This window comes from Amphiura filiformis, chromosome 5 (genome assembly GCF_039555335.1).
Source record: "Amphiura filiformis chromosome 5, Afil_fr2py, whole genome shotgun sequence".
Classification (NCBI taxonomy): domain Eukaryota; kingdom Metazoa; phylum Echinodermata; class Ophiuroidea; order Amphilepidida; family Amphiuridae; genus Amphiura; species Amphiura filiformis.
Window position 1 is genome coordinate 31708981 of NC_092632.1, and position 27124 is coordinate 31736104.

The following is a 27124-nucleotide window of genomic DNA, read 5'->3' on the forward strand; positions in this document are numbered from 1 at the left end:
GGTACATATAATACCTGGATATGCTGATTTGTGAAATGAGCTATTCCAGTTGAAATCCATATACCCCCTATGGAAGACATGACCTTAATCTCTTACACAGGGGATGTAGATTTCAAATGGAGTCATCCATTCAGGTAACCCCATTTGAAATTCATACTCCCTTTGTGGAAGGTCATGTCTTCCATAGGGGGTGATGGATTTCAACTGGAATATCCCAATGGAAAAACTGGTAGTTTTGTCAGTAAACTTTGGGTATGTCACTATATGTGCTGTCTCATATTGATAGTGGTAGTAGGGTGCTAGAAGGTTTTATAAGTTGATGTTCCAAATTATACAATCTGACAGGCCTTCATAGAATGGAAAACTTTGAAAATTGGTATGTCAACCTCTTTCATACAATAACATCCATTGATCCCAATTAAAATGGTAATCATGTTGACAATTAATCCTTACACCATACTAACTGCAATAAATAATGAAGAACCTGGCTTTTGGAACAGTAATTATGATGATACTGTGTCTGTGGAACCAACATGGATGGCTAAAATCGTAGGCAATTTTTGCTACCATGCTTAGCAAGGGTCTGCTACTAATGCAATTTACAAGTTTGGGAAATTCTGAACAGGGAATTACTTTGCACTTGCACCACAGTCACTGATGATTCACAGTCACTGACTAGCCAATCTACTAACCAAAGGCTAAGACCATGAAGACCAAGAGTGGCGTTTGCCAAATTTGTGGTAGGGGTACTACCTTGCTCATTACTCTTCTCATCACAGACTTGGTCAATATAGGCATTTTCTGATGATACGGGCAAGTGAACCAAATACAACCGAGTCTAGTCTGGAAATAAGCTTAACAGAATCTAAAAGCCCCTCAACTCCCTATATTTTGTATACGCCACTGGCCTAGTGCATCATGGTCACTGTATATTTACCACCACATACAACAAACATAGAGAATCAATGGATGTTGATAGAGGAAGAGGGGAAAATTACCATTTTCATTGTTTTCTCACCAGAAAACAAGAGGACAAAATTTGGAATATCTAGGAAGTCCAAGAAAAAGCCATCTCTTCAGGTTGGTTGGTTCATTTCTTTGAATGAATATCAATGTCTCCATAATTGTTCTGATTAGCACGTATGTTTTTACTACAGTACTACATCTGACCTCTTTTCCAAAGTTGATTTTTGTATGTAAGTCTTTGTACCCCTGGTAGTAGTAGAACAGTGTTGTTATGTTGTAAACTGTAGTAATGGAAATTTTTGTGCTTTTTGCCTTGCAAGTTGCTACTGCGAAAATAACAAGGCATAATATTTCTTTTGTGTATTGGTCAATGTAAGGAAATTAAGAATGGCAAATTTAAAAGCAAGGACAACAGGTCAAAATTGGTAAATCGCAAAATAATAATTGCATAAAAATTTCCACTTTACAGTTATAGTGAAGTACTAGGATATACTTTTCTTTAGTTTATTTGGTTGATCCCTTAGAATTTGTAAATAAAAACTCAACCTGGTATGCTATGTATATAATTGTATGAAAACCTATGCACCATAAAGCAGATTTCGAATTTCAGACTTTGCTAGAGGGGTAGCGTGTCTCCTGAGCATTGTGGGTAAATGGTGTATTGTGGGCATCTATTAGTTGGACATTGTCATCCGTGAAGGTTATCCCCATAGGGTTTGTGGGTAAAGTATAGTCAATTTCAATGTTGTATTATGAGAATCCTATGGTGTGTGATCATAAGTTCACACTAGAATTGAATATAGAAATGTTTCTTCTATATGTATTTTTGAATCTGATGATCACATACCCCAGTATTCTCATAATACAAATTGAGGGTTGAGAGCCAGAAAGCCTTACAGCTTTCTGGTTGTCAACCCTCGAAATGCAACATTACTGACCAAATTTTAACCTATAGAAATGTTCTTTGCGGCAGACAATTTCCAACTGAAAGTCAACCATATTACCTACAATGCTTAGCAGACATGTCACCCCTACATCTTCAGCATTGCATTGTAAGTCATCAAATCCAATGGTAAGAGATTGAGAGACTTACGATAGGCTTGGATACTTGGCAACAAGTTCTTAGTTTAAATTGAGAAAACTGCCCTGGGTTTATGCAACACAAAAGATGATTGCAGCATTGCCAGTGTGTTTTTGACATTTACCTAAAAGTGACCTTTTTGAGAGTCTTTGTTGAGCAGCTCAACAAAGACACCAAGTATTTGTCATGATGTATAGGTTGCACCTTTCATGAGTCTAGGCTATATAATACTGGCACATAGATAATAAGGTAGGAGGTTTGAAATATATTGATGGAAAACGATATTAACGTACCCTACTCAAAATATTTAAAGGATCAGAAATTGACAAATTATGAATTTTCTTTATCACTATTTCTTTTCTGTTCTCATGATGCTGACCAAAGTGTTTTTCAGTTTCATTGGACTACAAATTACACTCTCCTGATTTACAATGTTAATGCTGGTTTTGAAAAATGCTAATAAATAATTCTGATCCTTTAAACAGCTCTCGAATTAAGGATCTGAAGGGGCACGGCAACTTTTTTAGGGCAAGTTGATAATTGCCTTGGATTTTTACTGAAAAGGCAAGGCAGCACGGCAATTTGTAATATTTCAAAAGGGCATCACGGCAACTGTTGAAAATTTGAGAAGGGCACCAAGGCAATTTTTCAAAATCGAATAGATGCATTGCTGTCAGCTGAATTCGACACCAAAGTAAAATTTGACTCTCAACTTTACACTAAAACTAACCTGATTGCTCAAAAAAACCTACTTAAATAATACAAAGCAATCAAAAATCAACAGTTTAATTCACTTAAATTTTGCGATCCTTAGTTCTGAGCTGCAAAACTGACTCGAAACAGCGATGAAACAGCTGTAACTTTGGTAATAATATTGATCAAATTCGCTGGGATAAAAACTATTTCGTTCAAACATATCTAGAGATGAGCTCACATATACAAGATAAGACGATACCGGAAGGGTATCGCCATCGGTTTGCAATGGGAACTCAATGTTTGGTAATCGAGAGATCAATTGATTTGCCCAGCGCTCAGATTTTGTTCACAACGTCACACGAGGAAGCTTAGCTTAGTTACTAACAGCGTTTCTGATTGGTCGAAAAAATGAAGTCTGATTTCTAGCAGCCAGATAATGTATAAAAGCCGATGTGATTGGCTGAATATGTAAGCTTACGTAGGGGTAATGAATATTAATTCACAACAAACTATTGTGTATACTGTGATTGATAGCTGGGTTACGATGCTCAAAATAGCGATCGTGTTCAAGATTTTCGATTTAATTTTCCACAATTTATTTTGGTTTTAACCAGTACTTGTTAATGATTTATAATGAAGGGGCAGGGCTAGAGCAACACGGCAACTTCATTAGAGGGCACGACAAGTGACTGTCGTCGGTAAAGGACATATTTTGAGGGCATTACGGCAGTGGGGGTGGGCACCCACGGCAATATGCCGTCGGTGCCGTGGGTTAATTCGAGGGTTGCCTTTAAATATTCTGAGTAATGTATTATACTGTACAGTAGGAGGCAGTCAATAATGCTTCTGAAAAAAAGAAAGAAAACAGACTATCATGTTTGTATTTCAATCATGCAGGGGGAAGATGATGAACCAAGGCATGTCTCATAAAGGCACCATAAAGTGCTTGTTTGTATCTTGTGTGAAATGCAGTTTGCCAAACACAATGATTATGTTTATGAACAAGTTCATTTGGATTTTTAGATCTAACTGTTAACATTGTTCGTTTTAATATGCAAATCCAAGAAAAATGAAGATGTTAAACTCACATTTTTAGTGATGTTTCACCACTACACCACTAGGGTTTCTTCAGACTGGCAACTCATCACATCTGACTGCTTCCTTTTATAGGCAACAGGAACCGATATAGAGGGCGTGATGAGTTGGCCAAAGATGTTGTTGAGTGAGTAGGCCCCCTCGTCCTTGTTTAGAGTGTCTTTTCCTTTTCGGCGTATCCAAATGGCTTCTTTCAGCCACCAAGTGGTCTTGTCAGCTTCAATGAATATGCACAAACATTTGAAGCAATGCAGGTTGTTCTTTCTCATGGGCATCAATGCGGGGGTGGGGGTAGGTGGGATGTGACAAAATGACACATTTTTTTGTTCTTTTCATCCACTTCTGACAATTCAGGCCGATTGTCCTCCCATATTTCAAGACAGATTGATGGCAATGTTCTCCTTTATAGATGTCAATTATTATGCAAATTAGCCCCAGGTTTGACCCTTGCAGAAAAAAGCAGGAGGTGCACTAATGGCATTCCAAAAGTAGTTCAGCATACTGGGATATAAGAGGTGCTTGGCTTCTGTCTTCAATAACTAGCTGACTTATTTGACAAGAAATTAGAGCAGTTATCACTTATTGGGAGGTAAATTTGGCCAGATTCACACACTAATAATACTAATTTGTAAACTCTTTTGGGATTCTAATTAAAAATACGATAGAAGTATGGCACTGACCAGTTACTTCTACAAGTAACCATCTCAAGGTTATGTTACAAAATGTGCCCATGTAAATTGATCAGTTCTCAATCTGTGAAGTCATGTTAGAATATCAGGAATAGAAGTACATCTCTTCTTCTATTCCATCTTCACCATGATTTCTTAATTCATTCAAACATATAGTTAGTGGGAATAAGGAATGTGACTAGTAATGATTGTTAAACATAACCAAACCCAAGTTGCAAAACAACATACGTCCAACGTTTTTTATTATTCAAAGTATTTTGAAACGTTTGTGTAAAATGTTATTGTAACAGTCTTGCCCATATTGTGAGCCTAGTGTCAAAAAATAACATCTTCTCTATGCAGTTTGTTGTTGTCTATATTTCATATATTATATCCCTTCTTTGACGGTATTAAATAAACCATGGATGTTCTATCATTATTGCCATTTTGTTCACCGCTGCCTTACACCTTGTTTTGTATGATATTGCCAGACTTGGATTTTGATGCTATAGGTAATAATAACGCACAACTCCTTAGTGGCAAAGTGTTACACGCCTGGAATATGGTTTCAATAACATGCAAAGTCAAGTAGTCTTTTCTGTTACCCTCAAGCTATGCAGCGGTAACTGATAAGTGTTGTTGCAAATAACCGATGCAAAATTTTAACTGGAAAGTGTTTTGTTTCAAAAGAAACGCCTCGGAATTGTTTTCGTATGTATTTCTTGTCGTTTATTAGTGATTAGATGGCATGACTTTTAATCAGAAATGTTAGATTGGACTAACAAGTGTCAGATCTTTACATGGAGGAGACCAAGATAGTTGGGCTATAAATTGGGTACAATTGGTGAAGTTTTAAGCATTTTCTCACACCGGTTTAATGTGATTGACAAGACAACAAGGGTCTTGTGAGTCTTCAAAATTTCATATATATAAACCATATAATTCATACACTCTTAGATGGCAAAAATACCAATCAGAGCAAACATTAAAAAAATGCGAACGATGCATTGATTGTGTGTAAACATGGGCTGTCACTCTGCGTACTATGCGCAGTGCTTTCAGACGTGTTCATGTTTCTTGTATTTACCAAAACTTTCAGTGACAATTTTGTGATAAAAATAGCAGAAATCATGTAATATTTTTTTTGTGTATGAAATAGGCCAATAAATACATATCACTTGTTGGGAGTGAAATTGTACAAAATAATGCACACATACTGAGATGTTGATGCGTATCTAATGCACGAGCCACCTATAAATATACAATGGCTCCATTTAAGTCTATTGCATTGCATATCAATCATTTTTGAAGCTCCTATTTTTAGGTTCCAGACTTGCTTGACAGTACTCATTGAAGTGCTTAGATGTGCAAAACATCTTATGGAAAATATTATGCCTTAGGCACTGGCCTAGAAGCTTAATTTAATTGGATACATTTTGAATTTGATTGACAGCTTGGTATTGTGAACTTGGATTTGCTTGATTGCTGTTTAATGGAATAAATCATGAAAATTAGCGAAGATTCAAACTGAGCCATTCTTTGGGCCAAACATGACATTTTTGTCTTATTTTCCTAGAAGATGATGATTGTTAAGTTTATTAGTTCATATCCATTGCCATTTGTGTTACAGGTACATGTGTCCAGATAGGCAATTCAGGTATTGTATTAACGACTGTAACTATCTCTTTCTAAATTTGGCCACAGCGAAAATAGCAAAGAAATGGAACATGTATAACATTTGTATTTGTTTTTAATGGTTACTGAGAAAAGGAATATTGAGCACATTTATTTTTTGTTCCATAAGGTTCTGCAGAGAGTGAGTCACAGTAGTTGTTCATATTGCATTGCATGTATAGGGTGTGCTGGTCACAAGAAGTGTAAGGTGATGGGATCATATGAATGTTAAAAAGACATTTTGATGTACTATGGAAGTTTGGATGGATGCCACCTGAATGAACAATTTTATTTATATTTATGTTTAGTCACATTTGTGAGCAGCTGCACCAATTTCAAGGCATGAGGGTTCTTTGGACATGAATTAAATTATCCTTATTTGATTAACAACCGTGATATTGACGAAAACAATTTTTGACCGTAGAAGACATGATAAGCTTTGGAGTAGTATCAGATTTGATGGTATAAATATTAACGTAGTTTGAGATGAAATGTAGAAATTAAAAAAAAAAAGTATTTTAAAGGTAATTTCTTTGTTTGCCAGGAAGACATGATAATGGAAAGTTGCAATTGGAACATCCAGCCAATAACTATATAATTTGAGAATATTTCGCATTCTGTTTAAATAGGCTACTAGTATTATGTGGATCACCCAAATATTATATTTATTGAGAATTCCTCCATACCTTAGTTGCAGTTTGTAAGCTGCCACACAGCTTTCATTAGACTGGTAACTACATTGCTGCTGCTGCTCCTTTCTTGAAGTTACTACAGATGGCAGTCATAGAGCTTGATATTGTAACAAAGGCATCTTAAAAAAAGTTGGATTTGCTAGTGGGAATTCGGAATCAATATATATGCCCCCTGTCCTGAAGAAGTTTTTAAGACCCCAAAATTCTTTATTATATATCATAAAAAGTAAACAGCCAATAATTTCAGGTTTTAATCAACTTTCATTAACTTGATTACCATATTTTTCTGTAATTAAAGTGTATAATATTGATTCCATTTGTTAAAGAATAAAAAAATTCATTATTAATAGCCTCCTAACTCTTATGCCTAAACCATGTTAATCATCAGCTTGCACGCTTCCTTCACTCACATATTATGTATATTCTTTTGTGTGGACCATTCCCCTTATTTGCAGCCAACAGTCTCAACTTGGACTTCTTTACCAAGGAGGGCAAAAGTGGCTCCTCCTCGGGCCCAGGCACTTCATCCAAATCAAAGTCTAGATCAGGTAACAGGTTGACTAGATAGTAGTCTATCTCTCTGTCTGTCTGTCAGTCTGTCTGTCAGTCTTTGAGCATGTGATTGTGTACTGATGCAATTACCATTTGGTGGTAGTAAGTGTTGGTTGTGCATGCACTTTGGTTGCACCATTCCTATATCATATTTTCCTTGAATGCTGAGCATGTTTTGACCTGTGCTGCAGATATAGGTTTCTTGGTTGGTTATATACCCTGTGAGATCATCAAAAACTAAAATTGTAACTTGGCAGTCAAATTTTATGAAAATTATTTTGCTATCTTGATAATAAAGAATAATAAAAATCAGCAGCCTGCAAATTTTACTTTATATTATTGTGTATTTTGATACTTTGCCTGTTTAAAGAAAATTTATATTAGAGAGCATGTGAATGTGCATTTGACTTATTTTGATGCATTTGTGCCGTAGTAGTATAAATTAATAAATAATGAAATATTGATTTATGTTTGTTCGTTATGTTATTTTACATTTTGTTTTGTTCGTTTACACCTTGAATTAAGAGTAGGTTACATCAAACTTCAGGCAAAGTTAATTCACATATTAAAAAAATATATAAAACACAGAAAGTATTTTGTAAAATTAAATGCTGGTATAATTTCTATTAAAATAATTTTAACAAACTGAGCATCGAAATTTGCAGTAAAAATCATGAAAAAGCTTTAAAGTTTGTAAAAGTGATACAAATAATTCACATATTTATTGAAAATGTATGGAATTGAGAGGGGCTAGGTTTAAACAAATTCACACCATGAAAGTGTTTTGAGTTGCAATATTAGAAATGACCACAACTTAGTAAATTACCAGTTATTTTTTTACCCTGCATTGCAATGGAAGAGTCCAAGCCCTGGTTGTCAGGTGGTATACTTCAAGGTCTTACTCGTCATAAGGCCCTAGTGCGATTCCCGGTAAGCTGCAGATATTTTTTTATATGCATCACTGAATCTTCACAAAGAACTACTTTATATTTACATACTGAACTAAAACTCTTAAACAAATACCGCATGATTTTCTATTCTACAGTATTCTGATTCCAATGATGCATCTAATCTTTTGTTTGACAAAAATGCATTTTTATGTTATTTTTACTAACATATAAACAAAAAGTTTGACGCGTTAATCAAAGCGAAAAGAATATACAGAAAACAATTACTTTTGATTGTATTTCTTGCAGCTGTATTTCTTACAGTAAGGTGTCTTCATCACAACTCTTCTCGGTTTACATGTGTAAAGATTATATACGGAAATGCAAAAATAGATTTGTATAGGTTGATAATGAAATTGTCGAAACAGGTTTTTTTTTTAAATTAGAGATTTTCTGCAAACAACCAACGGCTTCAGCACCACATAATAACAGATGTAATAATGCCAAAAATTATACCAAGAGAGCGAATATTAGGAAAATTTACAAAGCTGAATGTTTTAAGATAAGTGGAAAATTGATAGCAAGACATGCAATTTAATAAGGTAATTTATACTTTAAATATTTATTGACTACTTTAACCCAATTCAGAAGTTGGTTTCTCATTTCTGTGTTAAGTCAATGTATGCCACAGGGAGACAGTATATAATTGTCCTATTTGTTTTGTAGTCAACACCTTTATTCCCCAGTTAGTATCATCTCCCATGGCAGAGTTCAACAATAAATAGTTATTTGTATGATATTAAGATTGATCCTTGGTGTGAGAAGTAGTGTGAGGTTTGATATCCAGAAACACAAGGCATGGTTGGTGTTTCAGAAGTAAAGTTGGAATGTGTTTGGCTATGTTTCTGCATAATTAGCATGTGGGATATTCTCTCATCTGAATACATGTTTTGATTTTTAGAGGCATTTTGTTGTGCTTGCATGATTCACATTTGGTGCTTGCATCTTCAGGGGATTTTGTAATGCATGTATAAATGTTGTTTAACTGTGTGAAGTTAAATAAATGGTGTATCATTCACAATGCCACCCTATTGTAATCTATTCAAATGTATCATTGCATGTAGTTACACAAAACTATCAAATTATTTCAACTCTTCAGGTGTATTCTCAAGAGGTTGGTCCATTTTCCCTAAATCCATCCAAGCACAGCCAGATGAAGAAATTGGAGAATGTCAATTGCCTAGCCCTGTTACATCAGACAAAACCAACTCTGTTACTCGCACAGGAGGGGAAGGACTCAAGACATCAGACATTCATGGACCCACAGTAGGAATTGCTGAACAGACAAACAAGTCAGACACAGGTCTTCCTATATGTCCCTCAGATTTAAGGTCTCAGACTTCTGACATACTTTTACCTTCATCAGCATTGCATGATACTGGTCAAAATCAGATGATGCCTAAAAGTTCTATTGTATCTGGAAAAGGGAACCTGAATGTTTCAAAACCTGTGAACATTGGACCCTTAGTGGGGAACAGCACATCACAATTGGTAGAAAAAAAGAATTTGAAGACATCTGGCATCCCCAAATCAGTAGTAAATGAGATTGTGAATAGACCTCTCACAGAACTAGAGAAAGGTCCTCAGACACTAACACCTTCAAAAATAGACGAGATGTCACAATTTGAGGTGACTGAAAACTCTACTGTCCTTGAAAAAGGTCTTCAGACTTCTGACATCCTTGAACCATCAATAATGAATTGGGCCTCACAATTTGAGGTGACAGGTGATCTTCCTATGCTAGAATCAAAGGATCCAAAGACACCTGACTGCCTCAAACCATCTGAAAATGACATGGTGTCTCAACTTCAGATGACCAAAGCTGTCAATATGCTTAAGAAAGATAGTTCACAGATTTATGACAAAGACAGTTTGCAGACCTCTGACAAATTGACACAATTAGACAAGACTTTGCAATTACCAGCAGCCTCCCGTTCTCCTCCTGTGCTGGATACAGGTGTTGAAGTTCACAAGATTGCACCATCACATGAAGCCCTAAATTGTGATGCCTCAGATAAGGAAAGTCCAAAGATACCTGAAGTCTTCAAACCTTTAGTGTTGGACAAGAATGAAGGTACCATAGCTGAAGTGTGGAGTTATCTGTTTGCTGATTTGATACAAGCACAAAGAGAAAAGACCCAAACAGAATGGACTCAGGATTGCCTGTTTGTAATGCTATGACAATCCTACCATATTGGTTTGTCACTCATGGAGACTAAAAAAGTGTACTAACAGCATTTATCGGCAAAAGCCTGATATCAAATGATAGTTTACATCTTACAAGCGCACAGTTTAAATTGATGCTTGAAATAATCCGAAGGTACAATATTTTGCTCTCCAGTAGCGACATACAAACATGGCAGAGTCTGTTCTTTTTAGGTCTAAAACAAAGCAGATAAGACACAGTGATAGTCCAAATGTTTCAAAGGTAGACGCTGTCTGCAACAAATTCTCTACTTCTATCAATATAATACACCCTATCTGTCATTCTGTTTTGCACAAATAACCAACTGCTAACCCACAGGTGTGTTAAATTACTAAATAGTGTGGTGAGTTGGGGAATTACTTGATTATACATGAAATTGCAAATTTAGCGACTGTCAAAATTCTAGGGAAATAAGCTTTGCCTTAACATGCTTTTTCATCCATCATCTCTAAGTACCAGTACCATACATTGTGATTTCTGTGATCAGGTCAAGGCAAAGTGTGATCTTTGTGTTGCAATAATCTTCTTTATGTGACTAAAATAACACAAGTTAGTGATGTGACTGAAGTGTAGATATCTAACGCCTGTCTCCTTGTTTCTCTTTAATGCTGTGATTTCACATCTTGTGTGGACCAAGTGTTTCAAGTCATATCTGCAAGAATTAATATTGATTTGATGTGATGTTGTACCAAATGAATTGCTTGATTGTGTGCACTCTAACCACAAAACATTGCACTGCATATGCCTTAGTTTTTTATGTGTTGTTGTGTTTCTTTCTCTCTGCTTGGAACCTAATGTAATGTTATAGGAGGGTGGTTTAAACGCCGCCGCAAAGGTAAGGTACAATACTCCGGACAGTTTTCATGGGATGAACATTTTCAATACTTGCTGGTGATCTTCAGCTGTCATGCCAATCATTCCACTCATTTTGGAGTAGAAATAGAAAATGACAACTTCATAACTTCTGATGAAGCATACTATTGGATGATTCCTTATCATTACTTGGGTGTGGTCAATTCAAATTATTTATGCATAATATTATGTCTGTACTGTTGTTCTGTCTTTATTATGTGGTGTTTGATGTCCTTGTCAGTAGTATCCAACTGGTTTTCAAAGGAAAAGATGAAAAATGCTGCATCATTCTTGATTATCATAAATGTTACATCATGCATCATCATGAGTGTAGTTATGTATAATTACTTCAAAACAACTTAGGTAACCATCTCTATTCAGGCATTATTTTGGTATCGCTCATTCAGTATAGAGGCTGTTAGCCTTTCACCATCTTGTGGGTAAATCAATATGGTTGTATGTCCCTTGATTGGCATGGGTGCAAATCCATGCAATCTTCTTGGTTATCACATGATTTTCACTTGAAGGTAATTATATTGGTTTACCCATAAAATGGCTGAAATGATGTCATACTGACAACCTCTACAATCAAGATTCAGATGCAAAACCTGACGGACATTGTTTGAAATTATAACAAGAGTCCAGTTACAAATGCTATCCGATATTGGTGATATGGAAGACGGAATACACAAAATTTGCTGTTGCAGCATGCTGTATCAATGATTGCAACATCAACTGGCTCTTGGCAACAACCATATGTTTGCATACAGTGGTCATGTTTTCCAGATTAGACTGATAGCTGACTTTTCCTGGTTTCATCAGCATTCATCAAGTCAGTCCTTCATATAGTTCATCAGTTGGCCATTATGCCATCATCAAGTCCATATTAAAAGTTCTCTATTGCCTTTTTGTCCTGCCCATTTTGTCCATGTGTCATTTTGACTATTAAACCTACCTTAAATATTGCCCTGAACCTTGACACAGCCTTACACCCTAGCCCATGGGCCAGGCTGTGTCTGAAACATAGGAAACAAACAGTCATATGGCCAAAATTCACCTGTATTATAATGAGCCAAAATAGCATCAAATTTCAAAGTTTTTGTCCAGGATATAATTTTGAATCACTCTGCTCAGCACTCAAATCACAACAAATGTTTAAAACTGGTACTTACCTGCAAAAAAATTGTCAACTCCCCCTGCCCCAGCCCTTTCTGTAACCCCAACCCTAAACTCAAACCTGACAGCATAAAGACTGTGGACCAAATAGCAAAGGATAAATTGGCAAAGAAAGAAGTAACAGCATTTATAAACAAGAAATGTTTGAAAATGAAAAAAATCTATGCATATGTATAACAAGGGTGCAAAACAATACTGAGAAATGTGGCTATATATGTCAAGTGGTGCTTTCATCTTTTAAAGATAAACCCGGTATACTGGTTTGGGGTTCTGAAGATGAAAAGAAGTAGCTATGTATTGTTCTACTTTTTAGAGAGCCACATAGCTCATATTTCTATAGATCCCTTTATACTTACAATTGTTATTTTGATTTGAATGTGATGCTTGCCAAATTGTTGAGAATTTAATATTAGGACGCATACATGGTCCTGGCTTAACAGAGTCGGTAGAGGGCATCGTTGCTGGTTTAGCAGTGGTAAATCTGCTAGATGCATGTTTGCCAACATATATTCCAATGCAGAATTGTAGCTAAACATTGCATGAAATAGAGAATGATTGATAGATATCCTTCCTTTTAGGGGCATCCCATGGATCATGGAAAATATTTTATGGTCATATTATATAGCAAATTTAATAGATGTAATAGGCTATTCTAGTTGAAATCCAAACACCCCATATGGAAGACATGATCTTAATATTCCTCCCAAATAAGGCTGCCTATATGGGTGATTCCACTTTGAAATCTACACCACCTATGTGTGAATGTCTTCCATAGGGGGTGTATGGATTAACTAGAACTGCTCTATGTTGGGATAAGGTGATTACCATTCTCATTGATCCATCATTTAATACCATGTATGATGTACCATATATAGAGATAATCATTACAGAAAAGGACATCTTAAAGTAAAGGTAAAGTTAAAGAGCAAACTTAACTTGCTACAGAATTTTACTTTTGGCGAGTCGTGAGCTCAGCTCTTGCTTGCACGTATCTATGCAGCATCTCTAATCTTGTGCTTGAGTATACTAGTGCTTTAGGCAAAACCTTGCGATTTGATGTTGCGCCCAATCAAATGTGTACTGACGTCATTGACTCGCCAAGGTGAAAATATAAAGAAATACATACAACTGGCTTAAACTAGCTTTTGACATGTTACATGCATCCTGATTTGTAGAAATAAAGTCTGAAAGCCAGTGTAAACCAATCATGTATATTTCATAACCAGAGGTAATGAACTTTCTTGCAAGCAAAGGTCTGGGGGTGAACATTAAAAGATCACAATATGTAATATAATAATGTAAAAACTTGTTTGCACAATGTTGCATCAAATCCTATTGTTCGATTGTACAAAAACCATACTATTTTCAATTCAAATGAAGCCATGTCTAGTTTCTTGTCCATTCCTGCTCTCTTATGCAGTGCATGATAATCAATCTGGTTGATGTGAACTCTTTTATATTAAGAACTAAAGTTCTTTCTCAATTGTTATAATATTAGTTTGCAGATACAAGTGATAATGCTTCTCTGAACCAAATTATTGGGCTAGAATTGTGTTTATTTGTTTGTTTGCTTGTTTTAAGATTACAGGTTTGGAAACTCTATTAAGTTAAGTAACTCCTTTTTCATGCATTTCTCTACTTTCAGCCCCACCCATAGATCCTGAGATCCTCGGTTTGGAAATCAATCTGCCACCACTGAATAAACCACGCCAGAACACCAGCAAGCCATTGGATGACATTCTGAAGAATTCAACAACGTCCACCATGGTGACTCAGCGTAATAAACGTGATGCAGGCCTGAGCGGAGAAGCCAAAAGAATACTAGATGGAATTCCCAACATGTCGTTTATGCATGCTAAAGTACTTATGTTTCCCGTAGGACCGTCGCCTTTATCAAAACTTAACGGAGAAGAATTTAGTGGCAGAAAAGAGAGTACTCTATAACACATTGTTTAAACATGTAGTCAATATATATAACAATTAGGAATACACACACAGCCATGGACACATGGATACAGACTATCTTTTCACACCACAACATTTCTTGATCCACTTTTCTACAATTTTACAGGCTTTAATGCCAGAAGTTTAACAGATCCAAAAGTTTCAAATGTTGCCACGGTAAAACTTACTATCAAGCAAAGTGAGGACAATGTTGTTAAAGTTGTTTTTTGTGTTGTATGCTAATTTGCCATTCAAATCATTACGTTCTTTATTGTTTAAATACCTAACGTTGTCAACTATAACTTGACTTTCATATTGATCACAGTTTGACTGTGTTTACATCAAATTGAAGCTGATTGCAAGTTGTTTATCATGACGGCACAATTCTGAACATTGCTTCTTCAAGACATTGTTTTCAGTTTGCTTGATTGGATCGCATATCTTGCAATTACCTTTGTACACACTAATTTTACTTCCCTTGATGCAGTGAGTGATACCAATATCTATACCTGCTGTATAGTAGCATACATTCATTTTTGGTGATGTTTAAAGTTATCATGTGTGGGCAATGGCTGAATGTACAATCAACAACATGTTAACAACCTGTAGTTACTTAGGGAATGCATTTGATGTGGTTGTCATACGGAGAGAATGATATCTGAATGACTTTTTTTCGTCTTGCATGCTCATACTACTAAGTATATGAAACTGCATTGAAAACCACTTCAATATACACATTCACCAGCTAACTACACTTTGTTTCACATAGAGTTTGGTAGTGACATATGTACATATTTCACTGGTTACAGTATCGAATCATGCGTCTTCACCTAATACTGCCAATTGTATACATGCGCACATAATGGCGGTTTGCCATTACGTTTGCGGCGTAACCGTGTTAATGCACCAACGTCATACCAAACGAGGTGAAACAACAGTTAAAAGGTCATGCATTGACATCACTGCAGTATTAAAGGAAGGTAATCACATGGTTCGAAGGTCAAGATTCAAAGGTCATGCATTGACATCACTGCAGTAAGGAAGGTAATCACATGATAGTGTATGAATATAGAAGAGAGAGTTCTGATTGGCTGATTGAATCAGGTTTCAAAATATGGACATCATATTGGCTGATCAAGCACCATTTGTATAGCATGACCAGACTATTTTCACTCTGTAGTCAGGACACACACATTGGCAAGGTTTGTGTATGGGACATCTCCTGAATAGTGCATTAAACAAAAAACTCAAATGTAAGGGAAGTTGTAGAGCTTAACATGTCAGAAAATCAGAATCCTAAATGGATCATGGCTTGAACATTTTTGAAGCTTGTTTCATTTACTCATGACCAGATTGAAGAACCCATGTACTTATATCGTTGTAACCTCAAAATCAATGTAGATAATTAAGTATGATACCAACAATCTTGCACAAAATGCATTTGGACTTGTACACTCAATGCCTGTGAATTGGGGAAAATATAACCAAGAAGGTCCTACTTTGAAAATTAGTTGAAAGTTGGTTTCTTATCAGCAATGTTGAGATTGACATATAATGCAGTCATTGCCCACTAGGCCTCTACACTTCATTTAACCTTGAGTTTGGTAGTGCTTTAAATGCAATTTTGCTGCAAGCATGCGACAAACCGCCTTTTTATTTTGTGTGCACGATGTTGTGACCAGTGAAATATGCACTTCCATCACTCCTAAACTCGAGGTGAAATACAAAGTGTACTTTCAGCAGTCGGGCGTATAGGTGTGCCTCAAAATGTTCTGCAGGACAAGAACCACAATCTGTTTCCTCCTCAAGATTTTCAAGATTGTGAAATGCTGTCTTTATTGTCTGTGGTCCGAAATTTCAAGTAAAATTATCCCTTATTTACATGCTATATACATCATACAAACATTGTGTTTGAGGCAGCTCTTGCAGGTAATTTCTCATGCTGAATGTACGACCACCATGGTATGCAATCAAAATAGGTTCATTGGAGTAATTGTATGCATAAACTTGAACAGTCATTTGAACAAGTTCTATTTTTACGAAAGTGAAGGTATTGGACAACTCAACAGGGGAGAAAAACTCGTAAAAACGGTAAAAAGTAAACTTATAAAAACCACAACATCAGCACCCTTTGCAAAGTGGTGAATATTTTTAACTAAACAAAGGTTATACATACTAATGAAGCAAAAAATGGTTTCTCGAAAGTTCCTCTGTAGAGCAATTATAAAAGAGGTAATTAAACGGAAGCTTATTTTCTACATGTAACTACTTGAATGGGTGGAGCTAAGGTTGATTAGTTGCTTCAAACAGGATGTATGGGGTGTGGGAACAACACAGGGAAACCTTTCACTGACTAAATATGCCGTAGGAGTAAACATCACTAATTAATATTGAGAGTGAATAATTGTTTTTTGTAATTGAAGATCTGTTTACAATATGCTCTTCAAGAAAGGTCATACCAATTTACAAAGAAGACCTTAGAAGCCGGAAAAGGTAATACTCAAAGAATGTATTACAGGTGTGTCAAAAATTTGAGGTCATCATGGAGCATACATTGCATAAGACGGTCTACTTGGTAATGTTATCCAGGAGAAAGATTGGGCAGTTCTGTAAAAGTTGCTGCAGCGCTGTATCTGCTACTTGAACAACTGCATATATGCATGCATACAAATATTCCATGATGGACAAAAATTAGTTGAAACACCTATAGTGAATGTTGCACTTAATTTGAGTGCAGGGAAAAAAGAGAACGGGACATGCGAACTTAATGTGTGGTAAATGAAGAAACTGGAATAGAACTGACATAAACATAAGAAATCAAAGTTCACTTTGAATATAAAATAATATGATATGCACTTGAACCAAACTAGACACATAATTGCAAGCTGATATACAACATCTGTAGACATATGTTGCAGGCAAAATAAATTCAAGATCAAGATAGAAAAGGGAGGAGGATAGAATGATACAAGGGGTGTAAAAGTAGAACCCATCAGTAGCAAGATAGGTGATCCACATTGCTGTTATTAAGATATATCTGTTTGCCAAGTATGCTAGCTGAATTTGGTTAGTTCTTGATAAAGTTGTACTTTTCCACCAATTTGACATACCTTGCTTGTTTTTGTTCTATTTTAAGGCCATTTTATGACTTGTGACCTAATACATGTATTCATAACTGTGGCAATTACACAAATATCACTATAAATTGTCACATCCAAAAATGAAACAGTTTTCACAAGTAAATGATATTATAGTGTTAACAGAACTTGGTGTTCTGTTATTGGTTTGAGAAATAAGTAAAAGAGTCCACATCACCAAAATGTGAATGCTTGCATATCCAGTTGCAAACACATAATACATCAGCAGTGATTATGTTAGCCAGTTGATTCTAGAATTATCCTACTTTGGACTGATGAGGGCAGTCTGATTATATGATCAGTAGGTCTGTTCTGATCAGATAGGGTGAGACAGTAACTGCTTATGAAACTGGTTATGAAACCTGTGTGTTTGAAATACTGCCACCAATGCATTTTGATCTGCCAACCTTATTACGTTTTGATCTGCCAATAGTAAAGATATCTATGGCTTGAAGTATGATTGATTATCGCTATCTAATGATGTAAGTTGGGACAGTACTATAAAAATCTGAATTTTGATGCGATCAAGCCAAATGAGTAGTTCATTATATGTGCCATTATGAAAACATTATTTTAATGAAAACTCCATCACAATAGCACTTCTGTTTCCAGATATATAGCAATTTTAGTGTTGTTCAGAACAATGAAATTCAAAGTTGAACATTTCTATTGGCTGTATCTCAAAATCAATATTTGGGACAAATGATTGAGCTTGATCGCATTACATATAAGAATTATGCAGTTCTATAATTATGTAGTGTGTTGTTTTTGACATTGTGCATTAAGCTTTCCTAGCCAGGACCACACTATATATTATGTACACACCATAGTATTGTATGAATAAGTGACACATACAGCATATCGTATGAACATGTCATGACCGGGTATGAGTCTGCTTAAATAGTGCTTTTGCTGTTGATCAGAAGAAAATAATTGCCAATATCTTCTGTATTAGAGGGACTCTTCAAACTTTGTTCTTAGTCGATTCAGACAAAAAGCATAGCCAAACTTACCGTACGGTGTATTGCCCTGGTTATAGTGCACAAACATAGAATACAATAGCAGTGATTATGTAAGCCAGTTGAACTATCCTTCATTGGACTTATGAGGGCAGTCTGCTATATGATCAGTTGGTCTGTTCTGTTCAGATGGGATAAGACAGCAGCTTGTGAAATAGCTTATGAAGTCAAGTGTATTTCAAAATGATAGTAACTAAATGAGTACAAGTGAAGGTCAGATAATGTACTGGTCAGGAACCATACAGCGCTAGTAATTTGGTGTTGGTAGGATAAGGGTTCAGGTTCATATGGCTACTCAATGTGAACTTGTTGAGTGTTAAGACCACCAACACATGCCCTATTATGCTGGCTTTAAATTACTCTACTTAAAATTTTTTGAAATATGATCAGAAGTAGCACAAACATGATTATTATTATCATTATATATGGCCAGTATATTCACCAATATCTCAAAAAGGTTATATTGGTTTTTGCATCGGATCTCTTCATTTCATCCAGATACAGCATGTTTTAAAGTGTAATAAGCCATAATTTCTGTACCTGACAGTCAGATAATCCACTTATAGTAAATACCAGAGAACTTCAGCGGTGGCATGATGTTGCATGTAAATGTATACGCGCACGCCATGCAAAACTTGATTTTGTTGCCACGGCAGGAAATCGGCCAATCGGACATCGATCAGGTTCTGATCAGTCGTAGCTAATTATAATTAGCCAATCAGAACCTCACTTCTGTGTTCACAGTCGACGCGATGTTAGAAAGAGCCATCGCTGAAGTTCTCTGGTATTTACTATAGCAAGTTAGCATTGTAGAAGAATATAATGAACAACACAGGCATGCACATGTTTATCTGATACTATTAGCTTATTGTGTATGTGTGTGGGAAGTTCTGCAATTTGAGCCCCTAAACTTCGCACAAATTACATCTACCTTTGTACTGTATATTGGGTTTGTAATATCTATAATGCTGAAAACATTCCTTGTGCATGAAATTAATTATTTGTGTTCAAGTATCCTGTTCAAATTCAGAGGATATAATTCAAGAAGAAAAGGTAAAATTCTTATTACATATTAATGATGACATATTAATTTGAATAACTTGTACTATTCAATGACTGGAAAAGAATTAATTTTGAATTGTTATATAAGACAAATATTGCATGCCTCGATTATTTTTCTCATACCAAGGGTGTTTTTCGGGTGGGTATTTCACTTTGTAAGTGCCATCAATGTGTAGTGCCATAAAGGAAGTAGTACTAGTAGCTTTTAAAATATAACATATTTGTTATGTGGTTCAGTACAATATCAGACAGTCAGAGCAGGTGCAATAGTAAATATCATCAGGATCCAGCCTCTTAATTGTTGATGCTGTTAAGGTATTGGATACGTAAAGCAATAATGTGATGTTTTGGACGCTATCCCAACAGGTGTAGGTAAGGCAAGCAGAGACTGGGCAGCAGATCTATTTAAATATGACCAAACCTGTTATCCTCTTCTATTACGGATACATGGTCGGATTGACATTGGAAGGATTGTGTCACTGAAGACCAATGTTTTTCTTTCGATATGACAAATATCTATACATAAATTACTGGTATGTCAAGTAAATTTTTTAATACTTCCATGGTGTATGCTGTGCCCCAAAAGTACACAAGCGTAAACACAGAAGTGATAAGCAATCACATGATTGACGGAAGTATTAAAAAATTTACTTTAGTGTAGCAAATGAAATGGGGCTTCTGTGGTAGTCAACTTACCAAAGAGATTAGGCATGAAGAGTCCGAAAATTGTTAAGGGCAAAATAGTGTACTTCAGGATTATTTTGCTATGCGTCTGGCAAAGTTTGTGTTTAAATGTGTGCTTGATTGCATTCTGCCTGTAATGTGTTGTGCCGATAACGCGCACTACATGTGCAAAGCTCTTTGATGCACAAGCTTAAAAGACACCAATTATCATTTGATTTTGGCTTTGCTGATAAATGCCAGAGGTTCACTATTTTGGTCCCCATGTATGACATTTCAACATGGCGGATTAACAAGAGCATTGCACATGGTGCTTTTCTGTGTCTGGACCCTCTTTGAGTCTAGTCTCTTTGCAGCTATAGTTTTCTGAAAGGTTCTTCAGCGGTCTGCTGATTTGGTGCTGTTTACAGTGTTAACTTGGAAGTGGGTTTCTGATTGGCTATTGAATCACGTCATCATCACATTGGCACTCATTTGCCGAAAAATCCATGTAGCCTGGTGTGACCCAGCTCTTTTTACGCAATCATCAGGAAGAGCAACTGGGCACTGCTGAAGAACCTTGCCGAATACTACAGTTGAACTTATTCATGGAAATGTGTAAGTTAGTATGAATGTGTAGTCTGTACTGTTAATGATGGTACTGCAGAATACACTAATTTGCCTTAACTGGATTAACATGGTTAGAAGAATTTTTTTAACTGGATTAACATGGTTTGTATTATGTGTGCTTATGGAATGAGCATTGATTCTACTATGGATATGTGAGATATACTCATGGCCAAGTAAATCCCCCACCCTCACCTCCATTGCCACAAGAAATTTGGCTAGGTTTTACAATATGGTAGTGAGGTACGCCACCCATGAGCTGCACTTTATTCTGTGAGTAGAACATTGGCATTCTCAAAATAATCAGAGGGTCCATGAAAGTTGTGCCAGAAATATTTAGCTTTTATCATAAGTGTGTATAATATGTTTGCGAAAACTTGAGAGAACCACATGTACAGATATTGTGCTGGAGTCACTCTGCAGTGAGCAGAGAGGTATTTTGACCAGGTGTCGATATATGTACGAAGTGTGCCTATCCACATATCTACTTCCAGATGCATAAGTGTCATACAGTTGTCAGACCTAAAAATTGAATTATGCTTTACACACACATGCTATGATGTTCTGTTGCATGTAAAGTACTTATTACAAAACTGGTTACAACTTCTTGTAAAGGTTGTCATTTTTTTTATTTACCGATTTTGAACTACTGTGCTGATTTTTATTACATAGACCTGTACACAAAAGAACATATTTGCATGTTTTTATTTTCGCTGTAGCTATATTGAGGGTGAAAAAGGTGAAAATTAATTTTCTGCAAAGAAATATGCCGTTGCATTATCTCATGCAACAATTTAAATAAGTAACTGCCATTGTCAATCAACTCCCAAATGGTGAAGTATAAATTCCCTTAATTTTTTTTTGGTAAAGGCCTTTGTCATCATGATGTTTGATGTCATTTCATGCAAGTACTTGGTGACATGCAGATTTAACGTTATTAACTGGTATATTTTATCAATATACCATAAAGATTTGCCTAGTTGCCCTGTTGCATATTCAAGATTGTATCAATTGATTGAATTAGTTCTGCAAGCACAAAATAAGCAAAACAAAACAAAAAACCTCTACTATATGAAAGTTATTTAAATGGGTACAGACCATGCCCTTTGCCAGTTCATACCAATCAATGACATGTTTTTGCCTGAGACTAGTATTTAGTCTCATGTTTATATTGACAGCTACTCACTTCTGGCACATCTCTATCAGGGTAACACCAAACTATTTTAAACTGGGTAACCCGTTAAATTTTTTATAAATGAATTGGATTTGGAAGATATGGCCTAATTGTACTTCTGTGTGTGAGAGTGAGTGTTTTCATATAGTATTATCAAATGAACGAAATGTCCAATTTTGATGGGTTTCATAACGATAAAACTTTTGAAATAGGTGATTGTAAAAAATTGTGGACTACTTGTATGATTGTGATAGAATATGTCTTGTATATTACAAGGACCTTAACTGAAATTTGCTAAAGATTCAAACAAAATAATTTCCCTTATATTCAAATTGTGTAAATGCCGTATTGGTTATATTTTCAGTAATTGACAGAAGAGGTTTGTCATTTTGTCAAAAAATGAGATTTAGTGTTAAACAGTGCTCCCGTAAAGCTGCCATTTATATTTGTGTAATTCACAGTGTTAAGAAGTAAACTCTTATGTCCAGGTATAAGAAAACTTCAGTCATGCTAAGAAAGTAAGTACTGTGAAATTTGCTTTTTAGGCCATGAAAATGGATACAAGTTTATCCAAAACATAAGAAAATGAGGTAATCATTGTGGCATTGTTTGAAACCTGCCATGTCAAATTTATGTTATTAATCTAATATGATATTAATATTGAAAATTGTGATTATATTTATGCTAGATAGATAGCATTAACCTACCAAAACAATATTTGTATTTGTGGCAGGAAGATTGCATATTCTATTTTTTGTTCACATTTACCTATAATCATGTTCAAATAGATAATATCTACTGTGTTGTGTATTCAAATGTTTAGTTACAAATGTTACATGTGAAATACATTATTAATTATTATTATGATGATTATTATTAAGCTATTGCAGCTTACATAAACATTCCTTTTGAATGGCTACTGCCAGCTACTATGTTTAAGAATATCCTGACCATTGTATCCTCACTCACCAGTGCTAAATTATGTGAGGGCTGTTCATTTCTAATATCCACCAGGGGGAGTGGGGTACCTTTCCGGGTACCTTTCTTGTTGGGTGGGTGAAATAGCAAAAGTGCACTTACCTTTCAAACTGATAATCAGTTGAGTTTAGTACCGGTGTTTGCAGTCAACTTCTTGGAAATACCAGCCCAGGGGTATAATGTCAAATATGATACAGCCCTGGGGTGCATTCACTAACATATACGACACATTGCAAGTCCTTTAATCTGTCGTAAGTCCATGCCCATCGTAACTGAATGTGTTTGTATCTTACGATGTGCGTAGGACTTTTGATGTGTCGTAATTGTTAGTGAAATGCACCCCTGGTTACTTAAGGGATTTCCCATGTTCTAAGAAAAGGGAAGAACTTTTGAAAACACTGCCTTGTATTTCTTACATGGAATCTATCAAGGAATTACAAATGTTCACTTAGTATGTCTTGTGGTTCCTGAATTATGGCAACAACAACAAAAGTACAAAAACTTTGTTTTCATAATTCTTAGAAATCTCAAGAACCACTAGACCTGCTGAGCAGAAATTACAATATTAATCTGTTCCAATCCATATAGTACTTGTCACAATGCAACTGTGAATTATGGACTAACTCTGAATCCATGCAAATGCACATTGAGGAGTGTGCCCATAATGTAATCGATACTAAATGTTGACATGTTTAACCTTTGCAACAACTCCAAACCTAAAAACTAAAAACTTATTTACATTTATCAAATATGTCATTATTGCAAACTTGTAATCCAGTGTTTGAGTTGACAAACAGGTGTTAAATTTGGTGGAGAAACATACAATTTACAAACGAGTGCATCAGTGAGCAAAGGAGCAGTACTGTTTTCCAGTAGGGCAGTTAAAGCTGCAATCTTCAGTGGTTTCATGATGGACAGAGATTTGCAGTGATATAGTCCTGTGGAAGAACTAGTTGAAAACATTTTGGCAAGACAGTTAATTTGTTGTTGAGTATAATAAATTTTTGCAAGCCTTTGTCGGGAGTGTACTTAACTGTGTTGCGTATTCAGAGTGTTAAATTCATTTGTCTCTGATCTGCTGCTGATTTGATCTGCTGTTGTCTAGTCACTGAACTACGCATAATATGCGTTGTTAGTTACGCCTTGCCTACATCATGGAAGTACACTCTCGTCAAAGGTTTACAGCAATTTACTATAGCAAGAATCAGTAAAATCATGTTTGATGACAGTGAACAGAATGGTACTACTAAAGAATAACAAGGATGAAGCCAAGTCCTTGATAGATAGAAACTTGTAGCACTATTTCATTTCTATCATGTCCTGTGTCATCCTTCTTTCAAAGTGAGATTGACCTTGTTGGTATTTCCAGAATGTTTTGCAAAGTGTGTCTTCATCGATGCGTACATTGAACTGCAAAGTTACATTGTGCGCATCGACGATGATGTATTCTGGGTAAACTTCACAAAGGATTCTGGTAATTACTAAAATTATCTATTAGCTTGCCAAATATAGAGGGGTACATCTTTATGACTGTTCCAGAAAAAAATGTTAGTTACCTTAATTGCATGATTCATTGTTAGTCAATGCTATTCGGTTTTGTGTTTTTCAGTTATATTATGCTCTTTTCTTTCAAAATGATAAATCAATTTATTGTGTAAAAATGGGTATGTAAATTTGCACAAAAGATGTTGTAAATAAGATGGGGTAAAAGTGAAAACTTTATAATGCAGAGATCAGTGTATGTATAAGTGGTTTACACTAATGAAAGGAACTGTTTAGTACTTGTGTAATATATGTATGCTTCAGCAAAGTATCAATAAAATATTAATATTATGTACTAAGAAGTGTTTTTCTTTGTAATTTTGAGTTATTTGTAAATATGAAATATAGATTGTGATGTACATAAAGCATATCAACAGAGGGGCATAATCATGATAATGAGGGTGAATAGTTTGTACAACCTGGAAGTAGCAAGACTCGTAACATTGTGGGATAATTATTATGTTTTGATGAAAATATTGGATCTGAAACATTATTATGATAAAATTGGATGCTTTACGGCCAGTATTTATTGGTCTCGCTATGAGTTTGAAATATTGGACTCAACTACGTGTCTTCCAATAACTCATAGCAAGACCAATAAATATGGTCTCAATCTATCCAATTGTATATCAAAATTGAATCGATTGAGCCGATATTTATTGGTCTCTCTATGAGTTTTTCTTAAATTATTGGAAGAGACGTAGTCCAGTCCAATATTTTGAAACTCATAACGGGACCAATAAATATTGGGCATAAAGCATCCAATTTTATTATTATGTTATGGATTCAATATTATCACACACTTGGATTCATCAAAACATAATAATACACATGTTTTGTGTAATACACCCAACTGACCTGTGCACTTAATGTGAATTTACACTAGCGTAACTTGGGACCTGATTAATGTGTACAATAGCAAAAGCTATTTTTACCATGTGACCGTATTTATGCTATAAACAGCCTCAAATAAATGCCCACATAATTTTTTTCCAAGAAAAATGCCATGTTTGTTGGTCACGATCAAGAAGTTGCCTGGACAATACCGATTGTAAACTTCCATCCAGTTCATTGCCAAATTGTAGTAGAATTTTCATTTAACAAATTATTTTTACACTTAAAAATTTAAAATTTGTCTCAAAGCTCACGCGCACATTGGAACATTTCTTTGCTGTGTTTTTGGCAAAGCTTTTCACCTGCTCCAGTGTTCTCCATGTCCAATCCACTTGTGTGGATACAATATGCATGTTGAATGTCACTCTGCAAATGCATTTGGTATTGGTTAAGAGTTGTTCCAGTCAGTCTTTACTATGAGTGAAATTGTTTTTTAAATATTTTAAAAACCAGTAGATTTTGAACATCTGAGGAGCTTTGAGACAAAATTTAAATAAATTGGGTCTTGCAAAAATGCAATTTCATTGTGACATTTCTTCTCCTACCAATAAATCACCATAAAAGGTGGACCTGGAGTATTTCATATTTGGATAGTTTCATTAAAATTTTGCATCCAATTGGAAAATGCAATGCCCCTGTCGCCCCTGTAAATACAGTGGTTTGAACAATATGCACAGACCCAAAATACACATACACAACAAATGTAACTACAATAAATAAGTCTTATCGAAATAAGTGAATAATGATAGAAATAAAGTATCATAAAAATGTAACAGAAATAATATTATAACAATGAGAAATGTTAATTCTAGATTTGCTCCATATTTAGCCAACTGCCCTCATTGTTTCCCCTGCAGTTTCCTTTCCAACTAGTTAATTTAATATTCTGTCAAAAGAGGGCCTTAGCTTGTGTGCCGTCATTATCCAGGAGAAAGCCTGATTTTGTTCAAATCAATTTGTTTAAATTTTTTACCAGCTGGAAGTTCCATTGTGCAGCCAACTGCCCTCATTGTTTTATTCGAGTAGTATCCTTTCAACCGGTTAAAAGAACAGTCTGTCAAAAGAGGGCCTTGCGTGTTTGTTGTGCTGTCATTGCCTGAGTATTATCAAGGCATACAAAAGCTTGCAGGAAAGCTTGATTTTGTTCAAGTAGCAACAACATGACAGTGCAGGAAAAGCAGGTTGGAGAAATTATATACTCCCATTTTTGTTTTTGCACATATGATAGTGTTTGCCAAGAATGTTTTTAAAACTTATTTTAATGATGATACCTTTCAAAGTAACAAAGTATATAACATTAATAGTGTGTCCTCAGAATTTTTGAGCCACCATTACTAGTTACATTTTATATGCTCTAAATAACATGCTTACAAAATTATAAAAACTATCGTTACATATTATTGGTTTTCAACAAACAAAGCACAAACCTGACAAATTTATTTGTGTCAGTCTTTTATTTAAAGGCCCATTCTGTGATCCTAG

At 35.4% G+C, this 27124-nt stretch overlaps 1 protein-coding gene across 1 annotated transcript in view; it reads left to right on the forward strand.

Moving 5' to 3' along the window:
* LOC140152139 (uncharacterized) overlaps window positions 1–18195 on the forward strand; it is a 71374-nt gene extending 53179 nt beyond the window's left edge. Inside the window, exons 7-8 of the mRNA XM_072174437.1 lie at window positions 7328–7420; window positions 14251–18195. Coding sequence (XP_072030538.1) covers window positions 7328–7420; window positions 14251–14549 — 392 coding nt within the window. The 3' untranslated portion in view covers window positions 14550–18195. The remainder of the gene's footprint in view (window positions 1–7327; window positions 7421–14250) is intronic.
* Window positions 18196–27124: the final 8929 nt, after the last annotated feature.